The following is a 21,255-nucleotide window of genomic DNA, read 5'->3' as shown; positions in this document are numbered from 1 at the left end:
CCTCCATAATTCTCCTCAGGCTTTAAAGCTCAGCTCAAACTCTGAGTCACTTCTTTGAGGTTTTACATTTACTAGGAAGGCTGATGTGTTTATATGATCAGCGTTAGTTTCCCCCACTAAACTGTGAGTGCCCCACTGCAGGCATCTCGTCCATCCGGTTCACCACGGCGCCCACAGCACCCACCAAGATGCCTGGTCCACAGACGACGTGCAATAAATATCTGTAGAATAGGTTAAATCCAACTCCACAGCGAAGGGGGTGGTTGGATGGCGAGTGGATAGCCCAGGAGGGAGATTTCTGGGCTGTAAATAAAGATTGGAGGGGTCACTTATTCAGAGGGTGCACGGGCTCGCCCAAGCGGTGTGCGGACAAGATTATTTGTAACTCATCCCAAGATAAACATTAACGTGGCTCACAGTCGCTGCGCCAAGAAGCGGCGGGCTCTCCTCCGCCTGGCTGTGGCCTCCTGGTCGCTGTCCACCTTGGGGGTCTGAGCTCCTTCCCTAAAAGACAGTGAGGGACCAACTCAAAGGACCACCCCCTGCCCCGGCCCCCGTGACCTTCCCCGCCCACCCCGGGCCTTTGCCCAATAGCTGAGGACAACGGCTCCCTGGGCACCGCCTCTTCCGTCAGCGGAGACCGGAAGTGGGCCGGGAGCGCCGGAAGTTGAAGGGAGTTTCCTGCGACCTCGGCTTCCTCAACATGGCGGCGCCCTTATCAGTGGAGGTGGAATTCGGGTGAGTCACAGAGTTGGGGGCGCCGTGGGGATGGATTGAAGTCTTCAGGCCCAGAACTCCTCTCCCTCTGCTTTGGGGCTTGTCATGACCGAATCTCCGAGGTTTCTGGCGCGTTCTTTGAGCTACGCCATCCGCCTCGGAGGGTCTGAAAGGCTCGGTCTCCTTTGGCGACGAGGCCGTAAGTCCGGGAATAGAGGCGCACGGCCGGGCGTGGAGGTGCGCTCTGGACACTCTTCAGTGCCCTCTACCCTGCCGGCCTCAAAAGGCGTGATGGTTGGCAGGCGGGCTCCCCACCTTCTTCGCCAATCCCGTTTTGGACCAAGCCCATGTGTCTGGCACCTGATCTAGGGCCCAGAAGGACTACCGTACACTCCTGCATTCTTTTTTCCTGGCAGCAAGTCCACTTACAGGGTTCTTGAAGCCTTGATTCTCGTGGGATGTGTGGCCAAGACGAGACTCCTTTCTTCTCTTTCGCAATATTTGGGGTGTTCAACACACCTGAGCCCCTTTTAGGACGTTCAGTACATTTACTGAGCCTGTCTGCAGGCAGGTGGAGATGTAGGGATAAGATAGCGCCATGGGGAAGACTAACCCTGACAGTACAGTATGCACAGATGAAAAGTACAGGAATCGGAATATGCATAACAGTAGCTGAAGAAACACTGATCAGGGAGGATGTCACCTCAAACCACTACTTTATGTCCTCTATATATGATTTCAGAGCCTAGAGAAACTGCTGAGCTTAGAAGGCAAAGGAACTGACACCCTAAGAGATGGGTAGTATAATTTCCAGTCATATGGAAGCTTGAGAGAGTGTGTGTGGGAGGGGGTGAGGGGGTAAACAAACCAAGGCTTATGTGAAAGGAAAAGTCTGAAATGGGAATATAAAACCTCTGTCCCTAAATGCCTTTTCTTATGTTGGATGCCCCCAGTTTCTTTCATGCTTTCCCTTCATTGGGTAGTTTATTCACTAGTCATTTATTGAGTGCCTACCATGTGCCAGGCAGCGAGCCAGACACTGAGGACACAAAGATAAATGGAACTCTGTCCATGTTCTCCCGTGTTCAGCATTTCTGTCCCTTCGGGGGAGGTAGCCTCATGAATGTTAAATGCATTTTAATTGATGATGTTGTCTAGCTCCTTGGATCCAGTTAGGACCATACTGGTTTGGACTCCTGACTGTTTTGCTTCACTGACCCTTGGCCCAGCCATGGCCCCCATAGCATAGAGGTTCCAGGAGATCCCTGCTGCTTTGACAGGCCTTAGCAGAGCTGAACATGGGGAAGCTGCCGACTGCCAATGTTAAGGTCTATCTCCAGCCAACCTCACCTTTCAGTCTCACTGAGTCAGACATGGTATTTGTTGATCAAAAATGTCTTCTGTCTGTCAGCAGTAGGGGATTCCTGTGAAGAAGATATGGTCCTTGCCCTCCAGAGCTTATAGACTAGCTTAATTACCCCTTTTCTGGCCGGACTATGTCTAGCCTCAGCCTCCCTTATCCCCAAGAGCAACAGTGAGCCCCAACAGGGCAGGACAACATTCCTGCACCCATTTACCCACCTTCTAACACCTCCATCCACCACAGTGTCCCATGAGAATCACAGCTCCTCTGGAAAGCAGAAATGCCCAAGATGCATACCAAACCCAGATACCCTCTCTCTTTGTTCTTTTCTCAGTGCCTGGTTTTGTCCCTGGCCTTCCTTTAATTTCCTACGTTTCTTAGCAGACTCCCTTCACCCTTCACTCTGAACCTTAGCAGATTTGCATAGAAGCGGCCACTGTGATCCTTGAAGAGTCTGGGTGAGGACTTGGCCTCTCCCCCTTGAGCAGATGTCCTCCCAGCCCCACCAGCTCTGATCCAGAAGACCACTCAGACCTTTCTCACTCTTATCAGTTCTGCCCTCCTTTGTCTTCCCTCCTGAACTGTCCTTAGCAGACCATTTTCTTAGGTCACACAGGATCCAAAGTCTGTAGTATAGGTGTGTTTTGTTCCTGTGGTGCAGATATGAGATTCCCTCCTCCTTTTTTCTTTTCCTTCTTCCTGAGTCTGGAGGTATTGACAAAGGGAGGGAATGAAGTTAGAGAAGAAGTGGGAGAAATGGGCATTTTCACTCATGGCATACTGAGTGCCTACTATGTGTCAGGCCTTGTTTTAGGCAGAGCTTGCATTCCAGCTGGTAGAGGGAAAATAAACAAAAATTAAAAAAATATAAGATAAGCCCAGCCGGTGTGGCTCAGTAGTTGAGCATCAGCCTATGAACCAAGAGGTCACGGTTCGATTCCTGGTCAGGGCACATGCCCAGGTTGCGGGCTCAATCCCTAGTAGGGGGGTGCAGGAGGCAGCCGATCAATAATTCTTTCATTGATGTTTCTTTCTCTCTCCCTCTCCCTTCCTCTCTGAAATCAAAAAAATATATTTTATATATGTATGTTTGTGTGTGTGTGAGAGATAAGAAGATGATAAACTAGAAAAAGTGAAGGCAATTTTGGGAATGTCTGTACCAGTCACTGGTACCAAGAAACACTCCCACCAAGAATTGGGGACTGGAAGAAAGATGAGGTATCTTAAGATACAATTCCTTAATTGACCTTGAAGAGCAAACTCTGTCCGACATAAAAGAGTCTGGCTTTGGTTCTCTAATGGGGCCAAAACAGGACGCTTGCCTGCCTCCCTGTATCACTCCAGAGGCTGGGCATACACCTCATTCCCCTCCAGGTGTGCTGACAGCACACACCCCTCTCGGTGAGCTAGTGAGCCCAGCGGTGACAGGTCACTCTCTGAGCGAGGTCACTCTCTGGCTCTCTCTTCATCTGCTTGCAAAGGGAAAAGCAGACTCGGCCTCTGAGCCTGGCACCACCAGGTTTGGCCATTCTTGGTTGTTTGCCTGGGTCCCAATGTCTCCAGCTCCCACCCCTTTTCTCTGACCCCCCAATTTCTGAGCCCCTTGCCTGTGGCCCTCCCCCACCCCAGCTGCTGCATGTGCCAGCCCCCACCCAAGAGAGAACGAGGCTCTTGGAAGGGGATAAATGGAGGCTCTGTGCAGGCTTGCAGCTGAAATGGCCCTGTGCGCGGCCACAGATGGGCCTCCTCTCCCCCTCCACATTTCTGCATCAACAAAGCATAACCTTGTTTGGATGACAGTCGCCCCATGTTTCCCCCATGACAATGCTTGCCTTGCCTTTGCCTCCCAGTGGCATGTCTCAGGACATCTCTGTTCTCGGAAATTGGGAAAGAGTGGTAGGGTGGGAGGCCTCGCATCTTGTCAAAGGCCTTTTAAGGCCTTCTCAGTTAAGATCCACATGAAGTCTGCAATGGAATCAGGAGACCCAGAGGGAGAAGCAGTGTGGGGCCCCGAAAGAGTCCTGGTGTCCACATCATAAGCCCAGGCTTCTGGAGTTGTCTCTGAGCATCTCTGCTGAACCAGCCTTCCCTTGTCTGGTGTTGGCACACAGAAGTGAACCAAATTCTACCCTCAAGGGGCTTTCTGATCTTTGGGCCAAGGGGTCTTGTTTTTTTTGTTGTTTTTTTTTCTGCTAAGGCTGCCAGGGCTAAGCAGAAACCAGTTAGACTTCAAAGCCTAGTTCAGCCACTACCTCTGTGACTTTAGACAAGTCACTTAACTTCTTCAGGCTTCTGCTTCTCCATTGGATGGCGTTAATAATGTCTGCCTCCCTTCTTCCTTCCCTGGGATGCCCTGAGGATGAAATGAGATGAAGAATGGTCTTGTAAATTGCTAAGCCTGGTGAAATCTCTTACCCTCCGGCACTGTGATGTGCCACCAGGCCAGCAGTGGTTGGCACAGCAGGGACATTTCAAACCCTCACCTGGCCAGAGGAAACCCCTCAACACATACAGGGTCCGCAGTGTGACTCATGGTGGCTTCTCAACATTTTTGTAGATGGAAAGGCTAAAGCTTGAGAACACGGAGTCACATGCCCGGGGTCCGGGTGTCAGGCAGGGGTGGAGGCTGGTCTCCATCTCGAGGCAGAAAGCACCCAACCTGAACCTGTATGCTAAGCTGCCTCTTGAGAAGGCAGAGGAGTGAAAACAAGAGTCTGTAAATTGAATACTTGGTTATTGATAAAAATGATTTCTATCCTACTGACCACACCAGGAATCAGTCACCGGTACCCCAGGTGTTCCCGAACCTTGGATCTCGGCATCTCGTGTGCTCTGGTGCCAGCCCCCTCCTCAGTTTTCATCCTCAGCTAGGTGTGTGCAGGAACTGACCGGGCTGTCTTTCTCTGGCCCTCCTTTGCAGAGGTGGCGCGGAGCTCCTGTTCGACGGTGTGAAAAAACATCAGGTCACCTTGCCTGGACAGGAGGAGCCCTGTGAGTATGGGTGTCTGAGCCCCTCTCTGGGGTACACTGGGCAGGAGTCTACAGGGTCATTCAACCCCGTTCAAGTGGGAAAAGGTCAGATTTCCTGGCCAGAGGGAAGGAGGAAGAGAGATCACCAGGGTACCCTTCGCCATCCTCTCTCAGACCAGCCAGCTTTGCAGGAGGGTGGTGGCGTGCCTAAGTCTTCATGAATGTGGGTTGAGTGTGCCTCCCCTTAGGACCTTAGGCCAGTGCGCTCGCCTCTCTTAGATTTAGTGTTCTTATCTGTGAAGTAGGCATGGTGATCTCCAGCTGTCAGGGTTGCTAAAGGGAGCATCTCTATTAATTTAATTTTTAAAATATTTTCCTTTATTGATTTTAGAGAGAAAGGAAGGAAGGGAGAAACATCAATTTGTTGTTCCACTTATTTATGCATTCATTTGTTGCTTCTTGTATGTGCCCAGACCAGGAATTAAACCCGAAACCTTGGTGTATCAGGATAATGCTTTAACCAACCGAGCTACTTGGCCAGGGCTAAGGGAGCATCTTTATTATTATTATATGGCAGCAGAGAGATGCTCTCATGAAGGTGGGTAATCCTCACCGAGGATGGGAAAAGGCACATGGGCTCACATTATGGTAAGAGGATTCAGATGAGAAGATACCCAGCCAGAAAGGAGGCTGGAGGAGGGAGGATGACTGAGAGACAATGGGCTTTTTTCATTTGTCCATTTAAATACTGGTTCATCTTTCTTTAACAAACACATACTGAGCACTTCCTGTGTGGCAGACCATGTACCAGGCACTGGGGAGACAGCCATGAATGAGAGCCAGTCCCTGCCTTCAAACTCTGGAGGGGCGGGGGGTGGGAAGCCCATTTTAGGGCCTCCTTTGTGCCAGGCATAGAACTAGTTACTGGGTATTCGGTGCTATTGAAACAGATATGGTTCTTGCCCTAATAATGGGAGTTGAAGAGGTCCAGCTGGATAAATATCAGTGTAGCCCAGAGGCAGGGGTGGTATCACTGTGGAGATGCGCCACATTCCTAGCAGTGGGTCCTCGTCAGAGAAGAATGCTCAGGACCCTCAGGACTGAGAGCCATTTTCCCTAGGGCCGAGACGCTTCAGGGGAGAAGAGGAATCCGTTAGGAGGCAGGGGAATGAGGTTCCTGGAGGCAGGCAGAAGAAAAGGTCAGGAAGGTTTGACAGGGTTCTTCTGGAACTGGACACTCATCTGCCAGGAATCAAACAATTATTCCCCAAATTCACTGGCTGCCAAGGTTATCTCTGATCCTCGTCCGGGTCTGAGAGCAGTGGCACAAGGTAGGTCTACGTGCCACATTCAGAGATTGGGGGACACTCACCAAGGACCAGGGCACTGCCCCCTTTCAGCTGGTGGTGGGTATGAGGCTGGGGTTAAATGTCAGGGTTGTGGGATTGTGTGTGTCCTCGGTAGGGAAAGAGCCAGGGTGATGCAGGTGACTGTTTCTTAGTTTGACTGATGGCCATGCAACTTTGGGAGGGAACACGAGGCTCTCAGAAGAAGCCTTAAAGACCTGGCTGGGCAGTGATTAAATACCACAAATTACGATTTATTTTCCCCTGCATTTGCATAGCACGAATGTCCCCACGTTTAATAATTCCAACCCTTTTATTCATTCATTGGCCAAATGCTCACTGAATACTAGTACTTTATTCTTTCCTGTAGTTGGCATGTATTAATTTGAGTGCCTCCTTTTTGCCAGGCATAGTACTAGTTACTGGGTATTCGGTGCTAGTGAAACAGATATGGTTCTTGCCCTAATAATGGAGCTTACGGAAGTGGTGCCAGGCAATAGATAAGTAGATACATACATGTATAACTGTACAACTGGTTGTCACGGGCATGAGAGCAAAGGGGTGCTTTCAATTAGACAACAGGTGGTCAGGGAAGGCCTCTTTGAAGAGGTGACCTGGAGGCTAAGTCCGCCCGGTAAATGGGAGGGACAGCGGAGGGTCTGGGGCCTGCTTCAAGCAAAGCAGGTAGCCCTTGGGAAGACCCCCTGGTGAAACGCCTTAGAATGTCAAGGCACTGAAAGAAGTCCAGTGTCATGAGGGGCATGTGCTGAGTTTGACGTGGTTGGCAAAGCCCCATTGGTTGTGCAAATAATTGTCACAGATTCCTAGGCGGTAGCTATCATTCCATTTTTATTTTTTTATTTTTTTATTTTTATTTTTTTTAAATATATTTTATTGATTTTTTACAGAGAGAAAGGGAGAGAGACAGAGAGCTAGAAACATCAATGAGAGAGAAACATCCATCAGCTGCCTCCTGCACATCTCCCACTGGGAATGTGCCCGCAACCCAGGCACACGCCCTTGACCGGAATCGAACCTGGGACCTTTCAGTCCGCAGGCCGACGCTCTATCCACTGAACCAAACCGGTCTCGGCTATCATTCCATTTTTAAAAGTGGCCACCCAAACTCAGGTGTCATGTGTCTTACTCCAGTCATACAGTTGTTTACATGGCAGAGCTGGGATTCAGAACCAGATTTCAGGGTCTAACCCATCATCATTTACCCTAAGAGGCTCCCTGAGTCACATAACATCTCACACCTGCAGTGTACTTTCCAGTTTTTACACTTTCATTTATACTCATGCTTTCAGCAGCTACTTACATATTTTGACTCTCATAATTACCCCAGCAAATATTATCTATCATCAAGGAAACCAAACCAAGAGAAAGGAGACCTGTCCAGAGTTACTCAGGAAGATGGGGTAACCAGGTTTGCGATCCCTCCTCCTCCATTTGCTGCTTACAGGGCAGGTGGGGCCTAGCCTCCCCTCTCTGGAATGAAAGAAAAGGAGACGAGAGGGAAGCGGAAATGGTCCCTCTGCTCAGCCTTGGGCCCTTGGCTGTTCCTCTGCTTCTGGTTCCCATTTTTGCCCTGCCGTGCCCAGAGGCTTGGGTCACATCACAGCCGCAGAGCTGGTTGGCAGCTGCCAGGCCTTACCCTGGCACATGGGAGCCCAACAGTTGCCACTGGGAGAGTCTTACTCTTCTCCCCGGCCCGTGCCCAGATCTGTTGTCTGGCAGCCTTCCCAGCCCAGGGGCTGCCACTTGGCCAAGTAGGTCCTGGAGACTCCAGCAGAGAACATAGCAGCCATAAGTTTATGGGTTGTGACAAGTCTCACAAACAAGGAAACTCCAGGGCCCTGGGTCTTGGGCCAGGGGACAGCTTCCAACCCGGCCAATTTGGGAGAAGAGGATGGGCACAGCCAAAGTGGGTGAAACTGCAAGCAAGGAGCCTGGCATTGCCAATAGCGAGTCACTTCTTTCTGTGAGCCTGTCCTCCCATCTGTACAATGGGAGGTTGGGCTAGATTTCATCTTCACTGATTTGGTTATCTATTTGACATCTACATTTTGGAAACATTGCTTTCAAAGCAAGTATACAATTCTGGGAAGCAGGGATGGGGAACATCTGGCCTGTGGGCCATATAAGGTCCAGGAAATCATTTAGTCTGGCCCTGCCACGGCATTGGAGTGAGTTAATTAAATGTTTGACCAAATATAGTAGGCTAATTTTTATTTTTATTTTTAATATATTTTATTAATTTTTTACAGAGAAGAAGGGAGAGGGATAGAAAGTTAGAAACATCGATGAGAGAGAAACCGATCAGCTGCCTCCTGCACATCCCCTATTGGGGATGTGCCCGCAACCAAGGTACATGCCCTTGACCGGAATCGAACCTGGGACCCTTCAGTCTGCAGGCCGGCGCTCTATCCACTGAGCCAAACCAGTTAGGGCATAGGCTAATTTTTAAGTTGATAAATTTGTATGGCCCACAAATGATGTTGTAAATATACAAATGGCCTTTGGCAAAAAAAAAAGGGTTCTCCACCTCTGTTGTAGGGGGACATCTTAATAGCCATCTCCATGAAACAGGTCATCTGGGCACCCACCAGCTTTGGGCATTGTGGCTGCTGGGGGCTGGTTTTTTGCTTCAAGGATCCCTTTAACTCAAGGCTTCCAACCTATGCATGGTGGTCAGTGGCCTGGAGCAAACCCAAAACATGGGTAGACAGACTGCCCCACCAGGGGCATTACCTGCCCTGACCCCCAGGAGGAGACGTGTTGGCCTCACCTTTCCCTGCCCCTCTTCTTCTGTCCTGCCATTGTGTTAAAGGGTGGCTGACTAGGGAGGGTAGGAGCTGGAGAGAGCTCCCGTGTGCTTTAAACTGCTTATTATGCATTTCACAGCCTCTCTGGGGCCAGCTGTTCTTTTCTTTGCTCTCGGCCTGTTTGCAGATCCCCTCCCCACTGCCATCCTCTCCCCTACAACCCCCCCACCCCCACCCCAGTCCCTGTGCAAAATTGCTTTTGAAAAGATCCACTTTCTGCTTAATTAAACAATGAGGAGCGTCCCTTTGCACATCTGTAAGCCTCCTTCTGAGGCCAGTTTAGCCCACAAACTGCTCCTTTCTTACCCCCATTCACTTGTAAATGGACCCTCTGATGTTCTCTCTACCCTCTCTTCTCTTTTATTCCCCCCATCTCAGCTCATTCTTTGCCCTTTTCAACTAAGGCCTGGGGTGGGCTCCCCGAAGAGCCTTGCTTGGAGCCTAGTAGGCTTGGTGGGGACAGGAGTGGTTTAACCTATGGAAGAGAAGACTCAGTGGAGCCAGGATCCGTCTCCCAAATCTGCAAGGCAGGCATGGGGATGAGGGGACACATGTGCCGGCATGGTCCCCGGGGACCAGCCAGGCTCAGTGGAGTGACAGGAAGATAGATTTCTGGTTGGGGGAAAACTCTCCCTGAAGCGTCAGGGAGAGGCTGGATGAGGGTCTGTTGCAGCCAGGATTCAATATCTGATAAGGCCTTGAGGTTGTTCCCTTTCAGTCTGAGAATCTAGGCTTGACACTATGGGGTGTGGGGGCGTGTCACAGTGGGTGGCCAGTGTTCCCAGGCAAGGACAAGTCCACCAGGGTGAGGGATTCTGGTGGAAGCCTTTTTACGTGCTCTCTAAGGGGCATCATGGTGCCCTATTGCCAGCAGCTTTTTTTTTTTTAATATATTTTATTGATTTTTCACAGAGAGGAAGGGAGAGGAGAGGGATAGAGAGTTAGAAACATCGATGAGAGAGAAACATCGATCAGCTGCCTCCTGTACACCTCCTACTGGGGATGTGCCCACAACCAAGGTACATGCCCTTAGCCCCGTGGTCGGCAAACCACGGCTCATGAGCCACATGTGGCTCTTTGGCCCCTTCAGTGTGGCTCTTCCACAAAATACCACGTGTGGGCGCGCATGTACAGTGCAATTGAAACTTCGTGGCCCATGCGCAGAAGTTGGTATTTTGTGGAAGAGCCGGTATTTTGTGGAAGAGCCACACTGAAGGGGCCAAAGAGCCGCATGTGGCTCGCGAGCCGCAGTTTGCCAACCACTGCCTTAGCTGAATCAAACCTGGGACCTTTCAGTCCGCAGGCCGACGCTCTATCCACTGAGCCAAACCGGTTAGGGCTTGCCAGCAGCTTTTAAGAGGTTCTGGTAGCCTGGAGGGTAAGGACTCCTAACTCACTGGGCAAATGTACATTTGTCCTGTGTGTGTGATGCTGTGTTGGCCTGCTGCTGGCCTTATGCCTGAATCCTCACAGCAACTCTTTTGTGGTTGGATTATTGTCCCAAATTGTCAGAAGATGCCATTGAGACTTAGAGAGGTAAAGTGACTTCCTATCAAGGCCATCTGGCACACACATCCCGGCTCCAGAACCCAAATCCTTAACCACTCGGCCACAGGCAGCAAGCAGCCCCCATCGCTTATCACTGACTTTCCCCAATGGGCAGGCCGGGTCCCAGGCCTCCTGCACTGGAAACCTTGTGTTAGGGTGTTCCTCTCCTGGGGCTGTGTGCCTAGGGGCAGTCTGGCCTCTAGCACCCAGGGCCTCGGGATGTGGTTCCTTCTAGCTGGGTTGTCCTGGCAGCATCATTGGGGTCTGAACATCTAAAATAGAGAGAAGGCCAGTGTCTGGGGCTCCGTCACCACTCTCCAAGTTAGCGAATCCTCCCGGGGCGGGGGCGGGGCGGGTCAGTTGGTTGGAGTATCGTCCCATACACCAAAAGGTTGTGGGTTCGATTCCTGGTCAGGGCACATACCTAGGTTGCACATACCAGTTGAGGCATGTACGGTAGGCAACCAACTGATGTTTCTCTTTCCCTTCCTCTCTCTCTAAAATCAATAAAAGCATATCCTTGGGTGAGGATTAAAAAAAAGAAAGGTAGTGAATCCCACAAAAAAAATCCCAGCTAGTCCCAGCACTGTCTGATTAATGGTTGGCTGACTGTACCCCACTCTCCAAAGTGGTCTGAACATATCCCCAGGATGCTAGACCCCCGGGCAGAGTATGGAAGCTCAGGGCATCAAGAGAGGGCAAAAGGTACTGGTTCTTCTGAATCATAGAAGAATTACAGCATTGATATGCCAGGCACAGTGCCAAGAGCTTTATATGAATCATCTCATTTGATCCTCACAACAGTCCTATGAGACTCTTAATTCCCATTTTGCAAAGAAGGAAGCTGAGGCTCATGAAATCTTTACCCAAGGTCACGTAACTAGGAAGTGATGGAGTCCAGGGCTGTGTGTAAGGTTCTGTGCTGTGTGCTATGGCCAGTGCTGGGGTCCTCAGAACACTCTAATACCGGTGACTGTACATTTGAGCTGAATCTTGATACGTGTGTCAAGGCAGAGAAACACAGAGCACAGTTCCAGGCAGTGTGGGTTCTGTGCCCTCGGAGCACAGATTTGGTGAATAACCCTGGGGTTCACGGGGAGAGTGAAATCTCTTCCAGATCTGGCCCCTAAAACTGCTCATGCCAATCTTCTTGCCTTCTCTGTTCTGTTACCTTGAACCTGCCAATTCCCTCCTGCCTCAGGTCTTCCCATATGTTCTTCCTTCTGCTCCCCCATCCTACCCTATTCATTCTTCAGGCCTCAGCTTCAATGTTAACATCCTCAGAAAAGTTTTCCCCAACCCTACACAAAGGAGCATTTATCATAACTCATTAAATAAGTAATGTCTGGCTTCCCTGCTGGCCTGTCAGCTCCATGAGGGTAGGCCGTGTCTGTCTTGCTCACCGCCATCTCCCTAGCACCTGGCACTACTAGTTGCTCAGTAAATATTTATCTTGAGAATGATTGCATGGGATCCCAGCAGGAAAAACACCCTCTGTAGAAGTGGGAAGGCAGCAGGACTCAGCGGGAAGGTAAAAGTGAGATTCCCCAGAGCCATCCTCAAGCCACCAGCCCCTGACTCTGCTTAACCCTTCCTCCTCCCCTGGGTGCCTTTGGAAGCCGACCATCTGGCTTGGAGGCCATTTGCATATTGTCTGGGCCTCAGCAAGCCTAGCAAGATGTCCCTGGGGGGGGGGGGGCGGGGGGGTGTTTGAGGCCAGGCCTAGTGGCCCTTGCAGCCTGCTCTGAGTCCCATCTCTCCCCACCCCCAAATCCAGGCATGGGGGAACAATAAGAATGGTGATGTGGTAGCCTCACCATGGTAACAGGTTATCAAGAATGTGGGCAGGCCTGAGGGGTGCAGTGGAGGGAGGGAATGACCTCAGCAAAGAGGAGCATCATGATAAATGAGCCAGCACCGGCAGCAGACTCACCCCGAGCCCACCCCTCTGGGACTCCAGGATGGTGCTATCACTCTGATGACCCCGACATGACTACTAGCCACCACCACCCCCCACCCCCCAGCATCTCCAGAGTGAAATAGAAGCCCCTTCCTTTTACACAACTGGGGCTGGTTCTATACAGGACAGCCAGGTTGTGGAGGTGCAGCTGGTGGCCCTCAGGCCAGGCACTGCCCAGTCCCTCTCAGTGCCTCTGCACACACAGGCAGAACCCTGCCGCCAGGGCTGGCTGATGGATGTGTCAGACTCCGGCGGCTCTATCGAGCGGCCACAAGATGTATGGGCTGGCGGCCCACCAGACAGTGCCAAGATGGAGGCCAAGGGGAAACCTCTGAAGCTCGGGCCTCAGGGGAGCACAGCCAGGCGGCCAAATGGACTGCAGCTCGTTGGAGGCAACGCTCCCCGTCCCCTGCCCACTCCAGGGACCATGAGGACTCCCGTCTGCTTTGTTTAAAAGGAATTTTTAAGCCCTAGCCGGTCTGGCTCAGTGGATGGAGCGTCGGCCTGCGGACTGAAGGGTCCCAGGTTCGGTTCCGGTCAGGGGCATGTGCCTTGGTTGCGGGCACGTCCCCAGTGGGGGGTGTGCGGGAGGCGGCTGATCGATGTTTCTCTCTCATCGATGTTTCTAGCTCTCTATCCCTCTCCCTTCCTCTCTGTAAGAAATCAATAAAATATATTTTTAAAATAAATAAATAAATAAATAATAAATAAAAGGAATTTTTAAGGTGGCAGTCTCGGTCCGTGGACACTTTGCCCATGGTCCCGTGCTCTTCTGACATAGGATCCAGGGAAGCTGGCATGGAGCAGAGTGAGCCAGTTGGACCAGTGTGCAGCCTGCCTGCCTCCAGGGAGGGTGGTATGCAGGCCATTGAGAGTGTCTTACAACCCCGAGCAACGCTGGTCCTGTGTGTGTGACATGCTGCTGGGCCTGCCTTGCCCCAGTAGCCTTTCCCTCACCAACGTGCCAGGACTGACTCTAGGCGCAGAAACCAAGGCATTGCCTGAGCCCTTCTCCAGCTTGGCCTGAGACATGGACTCAGGGTGGGGGTGACTAGCTAGCCCCAAGTCCTCCACTGGCTTCTCCAACACTAGGTGTCTCCTTGGCCTTCAGTCCTGGAGTTGTCTCTGGGAGAGAAGGAACTTCTGCAGCCTCAGGAGACAGACTGTTGAGGAGTGGCAGCTGAGAGCCATGGCATCCGAGGAGCTTAGAGAGCCAGGTGTCCGTGTGCCTAGGAAAGGAGAGGTGACCCTGGGGACAGTGGCCCCGAGCCTCCACATAATGTACAAAGAGCTAGGTGGCTGTCCCACAGCAACAAAGTGGCAGGTGTCAGTGTCCAGGGGAGCAGGAGAGGCCCATTTGGCCCTGAATCTCTTGCCTCTTCAGGGTGCTGCCCACAGCCCAGGGAGGGGGGGCTCTGTGAAGGGGAGTTGGGGGGCAGTGATTTGTCAGCTCTCTGCTGGTGAAGGATCCTTCTCTCCTTCTGCTGGAGGAAATTAACTGATGGTATCAGCTCAGCAATTGTTTTTCTCCCCTCACAAAGGGAAATATATACAGACCCCTCCAGGAGCAAAGTGGAATCCTCCCCCCTGGGACTGGCTGGGCAGAGGAAGGTGGAGGGGGCTCTTCAGGGCCCTCGCAGGAGCCGGTCTGTGGCAGCTTCAGACCAGTTTCCAGGACTCGTGGATGGGGGTCTGTCTCCCCACCCTGCAGCTGTGACAGCTCCTCCTGCTGCCTGCCTTGAGTCCCCCTTGCCTCTTCAAGCCTCAGTAAGCGAAGTGACCCTTTCTCTGCAGATCTTCCTGGCAGATCACTGCCTCTGCTAACCCACTTCCTCCCCTTGGGAATCCACGAGCTCAGGGGCATGACAGCCTGCTCTCAAAGAGCCCGTGTTCCCTTCCTCCCGGCGTGGGCAAGGCACTGGGCAGCAGGAATCATTTGGGTCTGACAGTAGTTTGTTCTGTGCCTTCCTCTCCAGGGGACATCCGCAGCCTCCTTGTCTGGATCAAGAAGAATTTGCTAAAAGAGCGGCCAGAGCTGTTCATCCAGGGAGACAGTGTGTGAGTCCCTTTCTTCCCTTCCCTGAGGGGGTGGGCAGAGGGAAGGAGGTCTGAGCCCCTCGCTGTGTGTCCAGCCACCGCCTTCTCCATTCCTGTTGTCTCCTTTGCCATCCCCTGACCCTCTGAGGAAAGAGCCTGCACTGTTGTTACCACACGATCGTTGGGGACTTTTTAACACCCAGGTCAGGAGACTGGTAAACTTCTCCCGGTCACCAAAACCTCCTTCTGGTTGCCACAAACTTGTTGTGGAACCTTAGGCAAGTTACTTCACTGCTCTAGGCCTTGGCTACGCTCTCTGTTCAAAAGTACTGAGGAAAAGAAGCTGCCCAGGGTCCCTTTCCTTCCTTGACAGTCTAGAATTTTCTGTGATGATGGACGTGTTCTGTATCTGTGCTGGCCAATGTGGTAGCTGCTGGGCACGTGAGCCTATTGAGCCCTGGAAATGTGGCTAGTGTGACTGAGGAACTAAATATTCATTTTTATTTCATGGTCATTTAAATTTAAACGTGGCTAATAGATACCGTATTGGACGGCAGAGGTCTAGGATTCTAGGGGGTCGCTCAGTGCATGTGCACACACAAACACACACACATTTGTGCCCACTGAAGACACCCCTACTCTCAGCCCACAGCCCCTCTACCTGTGCCAGGCCCAGCTCAGCCTCCTAGGCAAGGAGCCAAGCTCCAAGTGCACAGAAGTCACTTCTGCAACAGGCCAGCCTCAGGGGTAGAAGTGGTGGGCAGGGTACTTGTGGGACTCGTTCATCTGCCCTGAAGCAGAGGTCACCAGCCGGTCCTGGGGCATCCAGCCCCGGGCTCAGATCATGGTCCGGGAGTCATGGAGGCCACCCCCAAGGCCAGCAGTACTTCTTGGGCCACTGCCAGCAGGAGCCAGGCAAGGTACCCGTTCAAGCATCAACCTACCCTTCCTGACACCAGGCAGGGCTGCCATAGGCTTTCGGGTGCTCGGAGCACTGGTGGCCTCCCTGGCTTGGAAGACTGAGACAGACCCTTGGAAAAACATGCCGCTGCCAGTGGGCAACACCACAGACGCAGGCAAGAAGCACCTCACATCATCCCCGTTCATCCTCACACAGGCCTCGTGGGGGAGGCACTGTCATTTGCCCCACGTTCAGAGGAAACTGACACTCTGAGAAACAAAATGACCTGCTGAGACCTGGGCGGCGGTGCTGGGATTTCCATGTGGCCCCAAGGCTGTGACTGTCTGACCCTGTTTCCATTAGATTCAGACTGTCACCTCTGCTTCCTGGGAGATGTTTAACAGGAACCTCAGGAGGAAAGGCTCCTACCACACTCTCCTCAGCCCCAGCGTCTAAGCCTCTCTGTCCTTGCTATTGCCTGCCCCCTGCCCTTCTCTCCCTGCTATTCACCACCATCTTTCCCACAGGCGGCCAGGGATCCTGGTGCTGATTAACGATGCAGATTGGGAACTGCTGGTCAGTACCTCGGGACATCCCTCCCCCACCCCTGCCCCTCCCTGCTTTAGTGGGCAAGCCGAAGGCCTTTCATGAGGCCCAGACAGGGTGACTGAAGAACCCTCCGTCCCACTCTGGCCTCCAGACTGAGGCCACTCCGGTCTCCCACCCGAGAGAGGAAGGAAAGGGGAGCTGGGGGAGTGGTGAGCTGTCCTCCATCCTGGACATTTGCAAGTTAAAGTACAGGGTACCTGGTTTTCTGGTACATTCTATCTTTCCCAAAACAACCAGGTGCGCACACGCGCGCACACACACACACCCCCACCACCCCCCCTGCCCTCACGACACCTGGGGAGAAACTGGGAAAGTGGCCCTGATGGTCTCCTCATTTCTCTCCTGGACCAGGGTGAGCTGGACTACCAGCTTCAGGACCAGGACAGCGTCCTCTTCATATCCACTCTGCACGGTGGCTAAGGACCCCTCTCCTCTCTGCCTGGGCCCCGGAGTGGGGAGAAGAGAACAATCAGACATGCCCTTGGACCCTGCTTCCAGAGCTCCCTGTCCCTCTTCGTTGCTTTCTTCCCTGATCTGTCCCCTGGGTTCCCTCCATGCAGGGAAAAGAGGCCAGGTGCTAAAATGAGCCTTTCGCAGGCAGGCACGTGAGCAGGGGCAGGCAGGCAGGCAGGTGCCTGAGCCTAGCACTCCCTCTCCCAGCAGCTGAGGTGGGGGAGGGTGCCCCTCTGGTTTGACAAGAGTAGAGAGGGGCTCTGGGGCCAGGTGACCCAGCTGCCTTCCACTCCTGTGTCTCAGTCTAAACACGGAGTGACCACTGACAAGGCGCTCCAGCTCCAGGTCACAGTGTCTTCATGGGGAAGATGAATGGCCTTGAATAGCTGATGAGAGGCCCCTCCCTTCTCAAACATTGAAGGAGTCCCCGCCTCAGTTTCCCCATCTGGACAGCAGAGGGCTCTGCCTGTCCCCCACCGATATCATTATGGGACCCCAGCTGGGGTCCCCTATTCAGAGCTAACCCTCCTCCCCCCCACCCAGCAGCTGCTCTTCCAACCACACCCCTCCTTCTGCTCCCCCCCATCCACAGCCCTTGACCCTGGCTGCCCCCCCCCCCCCCCCCCCCGCCACAGGCCACCAGATGGGCTCCCGAGACCCTCCCCCAGCAAAAGGCTGCCTGCAGCTCATTCTGGGGAGGAGGGAGTAGGCTTAACCTTGGACTAGCAAATAGAGGCCTGAAAGGGTCAGCGTGCCTCAGTTTCCTCCTCAACAACAACTGAATAATTATAGTATCAGAAAACAGGGCTGATACTGATGCCACAAATGTAGACTTTATCTCCCTTCCCACGGCCTGCAAGAAGCAGGATGGGGGCAGGCAGCACCTGGTAGGCAGGGTGGCTCACCCCTCCTCCCTCCATCCCTCTGGAAGTCTTGGAGCCTCGGTGCCTGCAACAGCTGGCCTTGGGCAAATAAAAGACTAAGTTGTTTACTAGCCTTGCCTGGAGCTTTATCCGTAGAAACCAATGGCACCCCACAACCACTCAGCCATGGCCTCTGGTCCACCCTCTCTGCCCCCACCCAGGGCTTTCAGAGCTGCCCTTCACCCGAAAAGGGGGCAGGGGTTAAAACCCAGACTACCCAGCCTGTCTTGCAGGGGGTGACCTGACAGGCCATCTGGAGAAGTGGCAGAGCCAGTCTGTGCTGACCAGTCTGGGCCCCAGGAAACACGCTTCCTCACATGTCTGAGGCCAGGCTTTGTCCCACCAGCTGCAGCCAGCAGCCCCAGAACCCAGAATCGGGGGTGGCATAGATAAGACTGCTGAGCCCCTCCTTCCCAAGACCTGGAGAAAAGCTTTGGTTGCTGGAGGGAGGTCTTAAATAAATAAATAAATATTAGAGCAGTAACATCATCCTGCCCAAAACATTAAATGCAATGATTTATGGTGAACTTTCTTTCACTCTATGGGGATGAAATGCCAATTGGTTGTCCCAGCAGTGTGCTAGAGTTGTGGGGGATGTGTTTGCATCATTCTCAAGGCATAAGGGACCCACGCCCCCCTCCACTCTGCAGGTGGGGGGCCTCTGGACCTGTGTGGGTAGAGGCAGCCATATTGGGGTTATTGGTAGGAGCTGGTCTGGGTGCACATGAAGGCCAATGTTGGGGTCCAAAGTGCTGTCTAGAGAGGCTGATCGACAGCCCACACTAGGTGCTGATGTCAGGGTCTCCATGGTAGGGAACAGCAAGGGACTTGAAATGGCCCCCCACAGCCTCAACTTTAGAGGATCAGCCTGACCCCTGACCCCTGTAACCTGGACATCTTTCCCTGCCTCCAGCCCCACTGGAGTGGCCGTTGTCCCACCCAGGATTCCAAGTCCTGGAATCTGGGTGAGGATTCCTCTCACCTTTATTGGCTGAGGGGGGTCGATATGGGATATCCCTTCCTCCACTGCACCCCAATGAGTGGTGAAGAAGAGGAGTAAGGCAGAAGGACCCCTCGGAGGGAGGCAGGGAGGGATGCCAGCTCGGAGCCAGGGTCCACAGCATTTGGGGTCATTTTCAGCCCTGCCTCTGAGGGGTCAGGTTACCTGACCTCAGCCCCAGCCATGCCCAACTGCCCCTTTCCCCAGGCGTCTCCTGACTCCTGCTTGTGAGGAAATAAACGAATAAGCCCCACTATCTCCGAAGATTTGTCTTTAATGAAAAGGATTCGTTTACCCAAGTTCCGTTTCCAAAGCCCAGGCAATTGCCGGGCTGAGACGCATCACTCCCCACACTCCACTCCGGCAGCGGCTGGAGGAGGCTCAGCCCACGGAGGGCCTGGCGGGAGGGGTCGGTTTATTGGGAAATTAGGGATCTGTTGAGACTTTTTTTGTATTGGGGTATTGGTGGGGAGAACCAATTCAAAACGAGTTAGCGCATTCTGCCGGCATCAGCATCTTCTTTCGCTCTGACTTCCTGCGGCTGGCCCGCCAACAGCGGGCTCCCGGGACCACATTCGTCCCACTGCCGCCTGCCAGCTTCATTCCGGCCGGAATTTGAAAAAGGGGAAACGACGCGATCGGTTGGAGGACCCCCTCAGCCAGGACTGGTCACTCGCAGAGGAGAAGGAGGACGAGGATGAGGATGGCGGCGCTGGCGGCAGGGACCGGCATCCCTCCTTGGCGGCGGGGTGGCTGCGATCCCGGCGCTGGGGCCGGCCAGCCGCCGCTCGAGCGAGGGTCTCGCCCTCACGAGCTCGATCCCTGCGGCTCCCGCCCCTGTTGCGCCCGGAGCTCAGCCACAGATGTCCAGCCACAATTCTCGGTTGGCCGCAGACTCGTACAAGAATTGCGTTTGGACAATCAGTGGCGAAGCCCCTGAGTTCAGGGCCCCGGTCTCAGGCGCGGCTCCGCTTCGCTCCTTAACAAGGAACAGACCAGGAGGTCTCCGCGCTGCGCATCCAGCCACCTCGCAGACGCCGGCGGTCTCGGGCCAAGCCGCGGTAAGGTGGACAGCAGCCACGCGGATCCCGGCCCTGCGTGGGGAATCCCCTTCGCCCCGGGCGTGTGTCTCCTTCGATCGCGGCCCAGGGTCCCTAGAGTGGCCCTTGTTGGGTCTCGGCGCTGCCCCAGGTTGGGGGAATCTCCTCCGTCAGGCCCGGGGAACCCCGACTCCCCTCTCCCCGCCCCCAGCCTGGGCTTCCCGGGATCGCCAGGAATCCGGAGAGCGGGAGCGGGGGCCGAGGCCGGGTGGCGTTTCCGAGCCGGGGTCGGACTGCTGGACTCGTGGGTCCCCCGCCCCCGCCATCCCCGCGCACGCACCGGCTTGGGTGCTCTCCGCTTCCCTTGGCTGAGTCGCGGCCGGGGCGCCGGTGGCGGTGGCGGTGGCCCGGGCGGCAGGGAGCGCTGGAATGCGCCGCCGGGTCACCTGTCTTGCCCGGTGAGCCGGGCTGGGAGCCGGCGGGCTGGCGAGGCACAGGGCTGAGCCCGAGCGGGCGCCTCTGGCGGCTCGGGGCCGGGGCGGGCTTTTAGTGGGCCGCTCCAACAATACGGCCTGGCGCGGAGAAAGGGGCTCGGCTGCAATTGGTACTGGATTTGAATAACGCCACGGGGCCATCAATGGTCATTGTGTCGGCGGGTAATGAATCTCCGCTGTCTCTTGGGCTGGCCAGGCAGCTGCAACCTGCGCTCAGGCAGCTCTTAAAGACATAGCGTGCCCCTCCCCGGGGCGCCCCCCCTGCGCTGGCCGGACCCCTCGCCCTCCCACCCCCACCCTGTGTCCTAGACTCTCAGTGCCCCGCCTGCTCCCTCCACTGAACCCTTTGCCCACCCCGCTCCCTCCTCCTGGGCTAGGCCCCCCGCATCTCTGCCCTGCGCTCCCATGGACCTGACAAGGCTCCTGGCCTTGACTGAGCCTTCCTCGCGGGCCCAGGGGGCTCTAGAGTTTTTCAAGGCCCAGCCAACCCTGGCCTCCTCTCTGCATCTACACTGAGGCCTCCGGAGCCCTCCTTCCTAAACTCCTGCCCCAAGGGCTTCTAGCTGGAGGGTGAGGGGGAACAGTCTGGAGGTCAGAGGGTCACCCCTTAAAAGGCTCTGCTGAAACTTAAGGGAGGGGACGCAGCCCTGACCCCCAGGCTGAAGGTGCGGTCTCCAGTGACCACCCCCCGCCTAAGAATCGCAGACTGCAGGGACCCAGGCTTGATTCCCAAGACACCTCCCGCAGGCTCCTAGGTACCTCAGCTCTCAGAGGGGCTGGGGGGTGGAGCAGGGGAGAAAGAGGGGCGTGGAATCTAGCGTTGCTGTCCTGTCTCTTCCACTGGACATCCCACCCGTCCAGGAGGGCAGGAGCTGTGTCGGCTCAGAGGCGCTCTCCACGCCATCTCTGCCAGGAGATGGTTCTCAGTCTACAGGGGTTACAACCCAGTTTGTGTTCCGCAGAGCTCCGCCTCGCTTTCCCAGGGAATTCACCCCCTGGAGGGGAGTGTGTGGCCATCCTTTCCATACCTCCTGCCCTCCATCCACCCCAGGGTTCCCCAAGACCC

The 21,255-nt window shown here is 54.2% G+C and overlaps 2 protein-coding genes across 2 annotated transcripts in view; both read left to right on the top strand.

The window, feature by feature from the left end:
* The first annotated feature begins 689 nt into the window (after nt 1–689).
* On the top strand, nt 690–17,726 carry URM1 (ubiquitin related modifier 1). Its single transcript, XM_070430555.1, has 5 exons — nt 690–738; nt 5,001–5,071; nt 14,709–14,790; nt 16,198–16,246; nt 16,631–17,726. The coding sequence occupies exons 1-5, from the start codon at nt 704–706 to the stop codon at nt 16,697–16,699; spliced, it is 306 nt and encodes a 101-aa protein (XP_070286656.1). The 5' UTR covers nt 690–703; the 3' UTR covers nt 16,700–17,726.
* Nucleotides 14,714–21,255, top strand: part of CERCAM (cerebral endothelial cell adhesion molecule) — a 32,984-nt gene continuing 26,442 nt past the window's right edge. Inside the window, exon 1 of the mRNA XM_070430554.1 lies at nt 14,714–14,790. The gene's annotated coding sequence lies outside the window, so the exon portion shown is untranslated. The remainder of the gene's footprint in view (nt 14,791–21,255) is intronic.

The sequence above is a fragment of the Myotis yumanensis genome, unplaced genomic scaffold (assembly GCF_028538775.1).
Source record: "Myotis yumanensis isolate MYYU_CA2020_CCGP unplaced genomic scaffold, mMyoYum1.0.hap1 SCAF_12, whole genome shotgun sequence".
Taxonomy (NCBI): Eukaryota; Metazoa; Chordata; class Mammalia; order Chiroptera; family Vespertilionidae; genus Myotis; species Myotis yumanensis.
Note: the sequence above shows the minus strand (reverse complement) of the source record. Positions and strands in the feature narration are given on the sequence as shown.

What these genes read in the sequence shown, in the direction of transcription:
- URM1 (XM_070430555.1), top strand. Translation starts at nt 704, where the DNA reads ATGGCGGCGCCCTTATCAGTGGAGGTGGAATTCGG. An exon ending in TCAGTGGAGGTGGAATTCGG is followed by an intron (nt 739 to 5,000) that starts GTGAGTCACAGA and finishes CCTCCTTTGCAG; the next exon opens with AGGTGGCGCGGAGCTCCTGT. An exon ending in TTCATCCAGGGAGACAGTGT is followed by an intron (nt 14,791 to 16,197) that starts GTGAGTCCCTTT and finishes TCTTTCCCACAG; the next exon opens with GCGGCCAGGGATCCTGGTGC.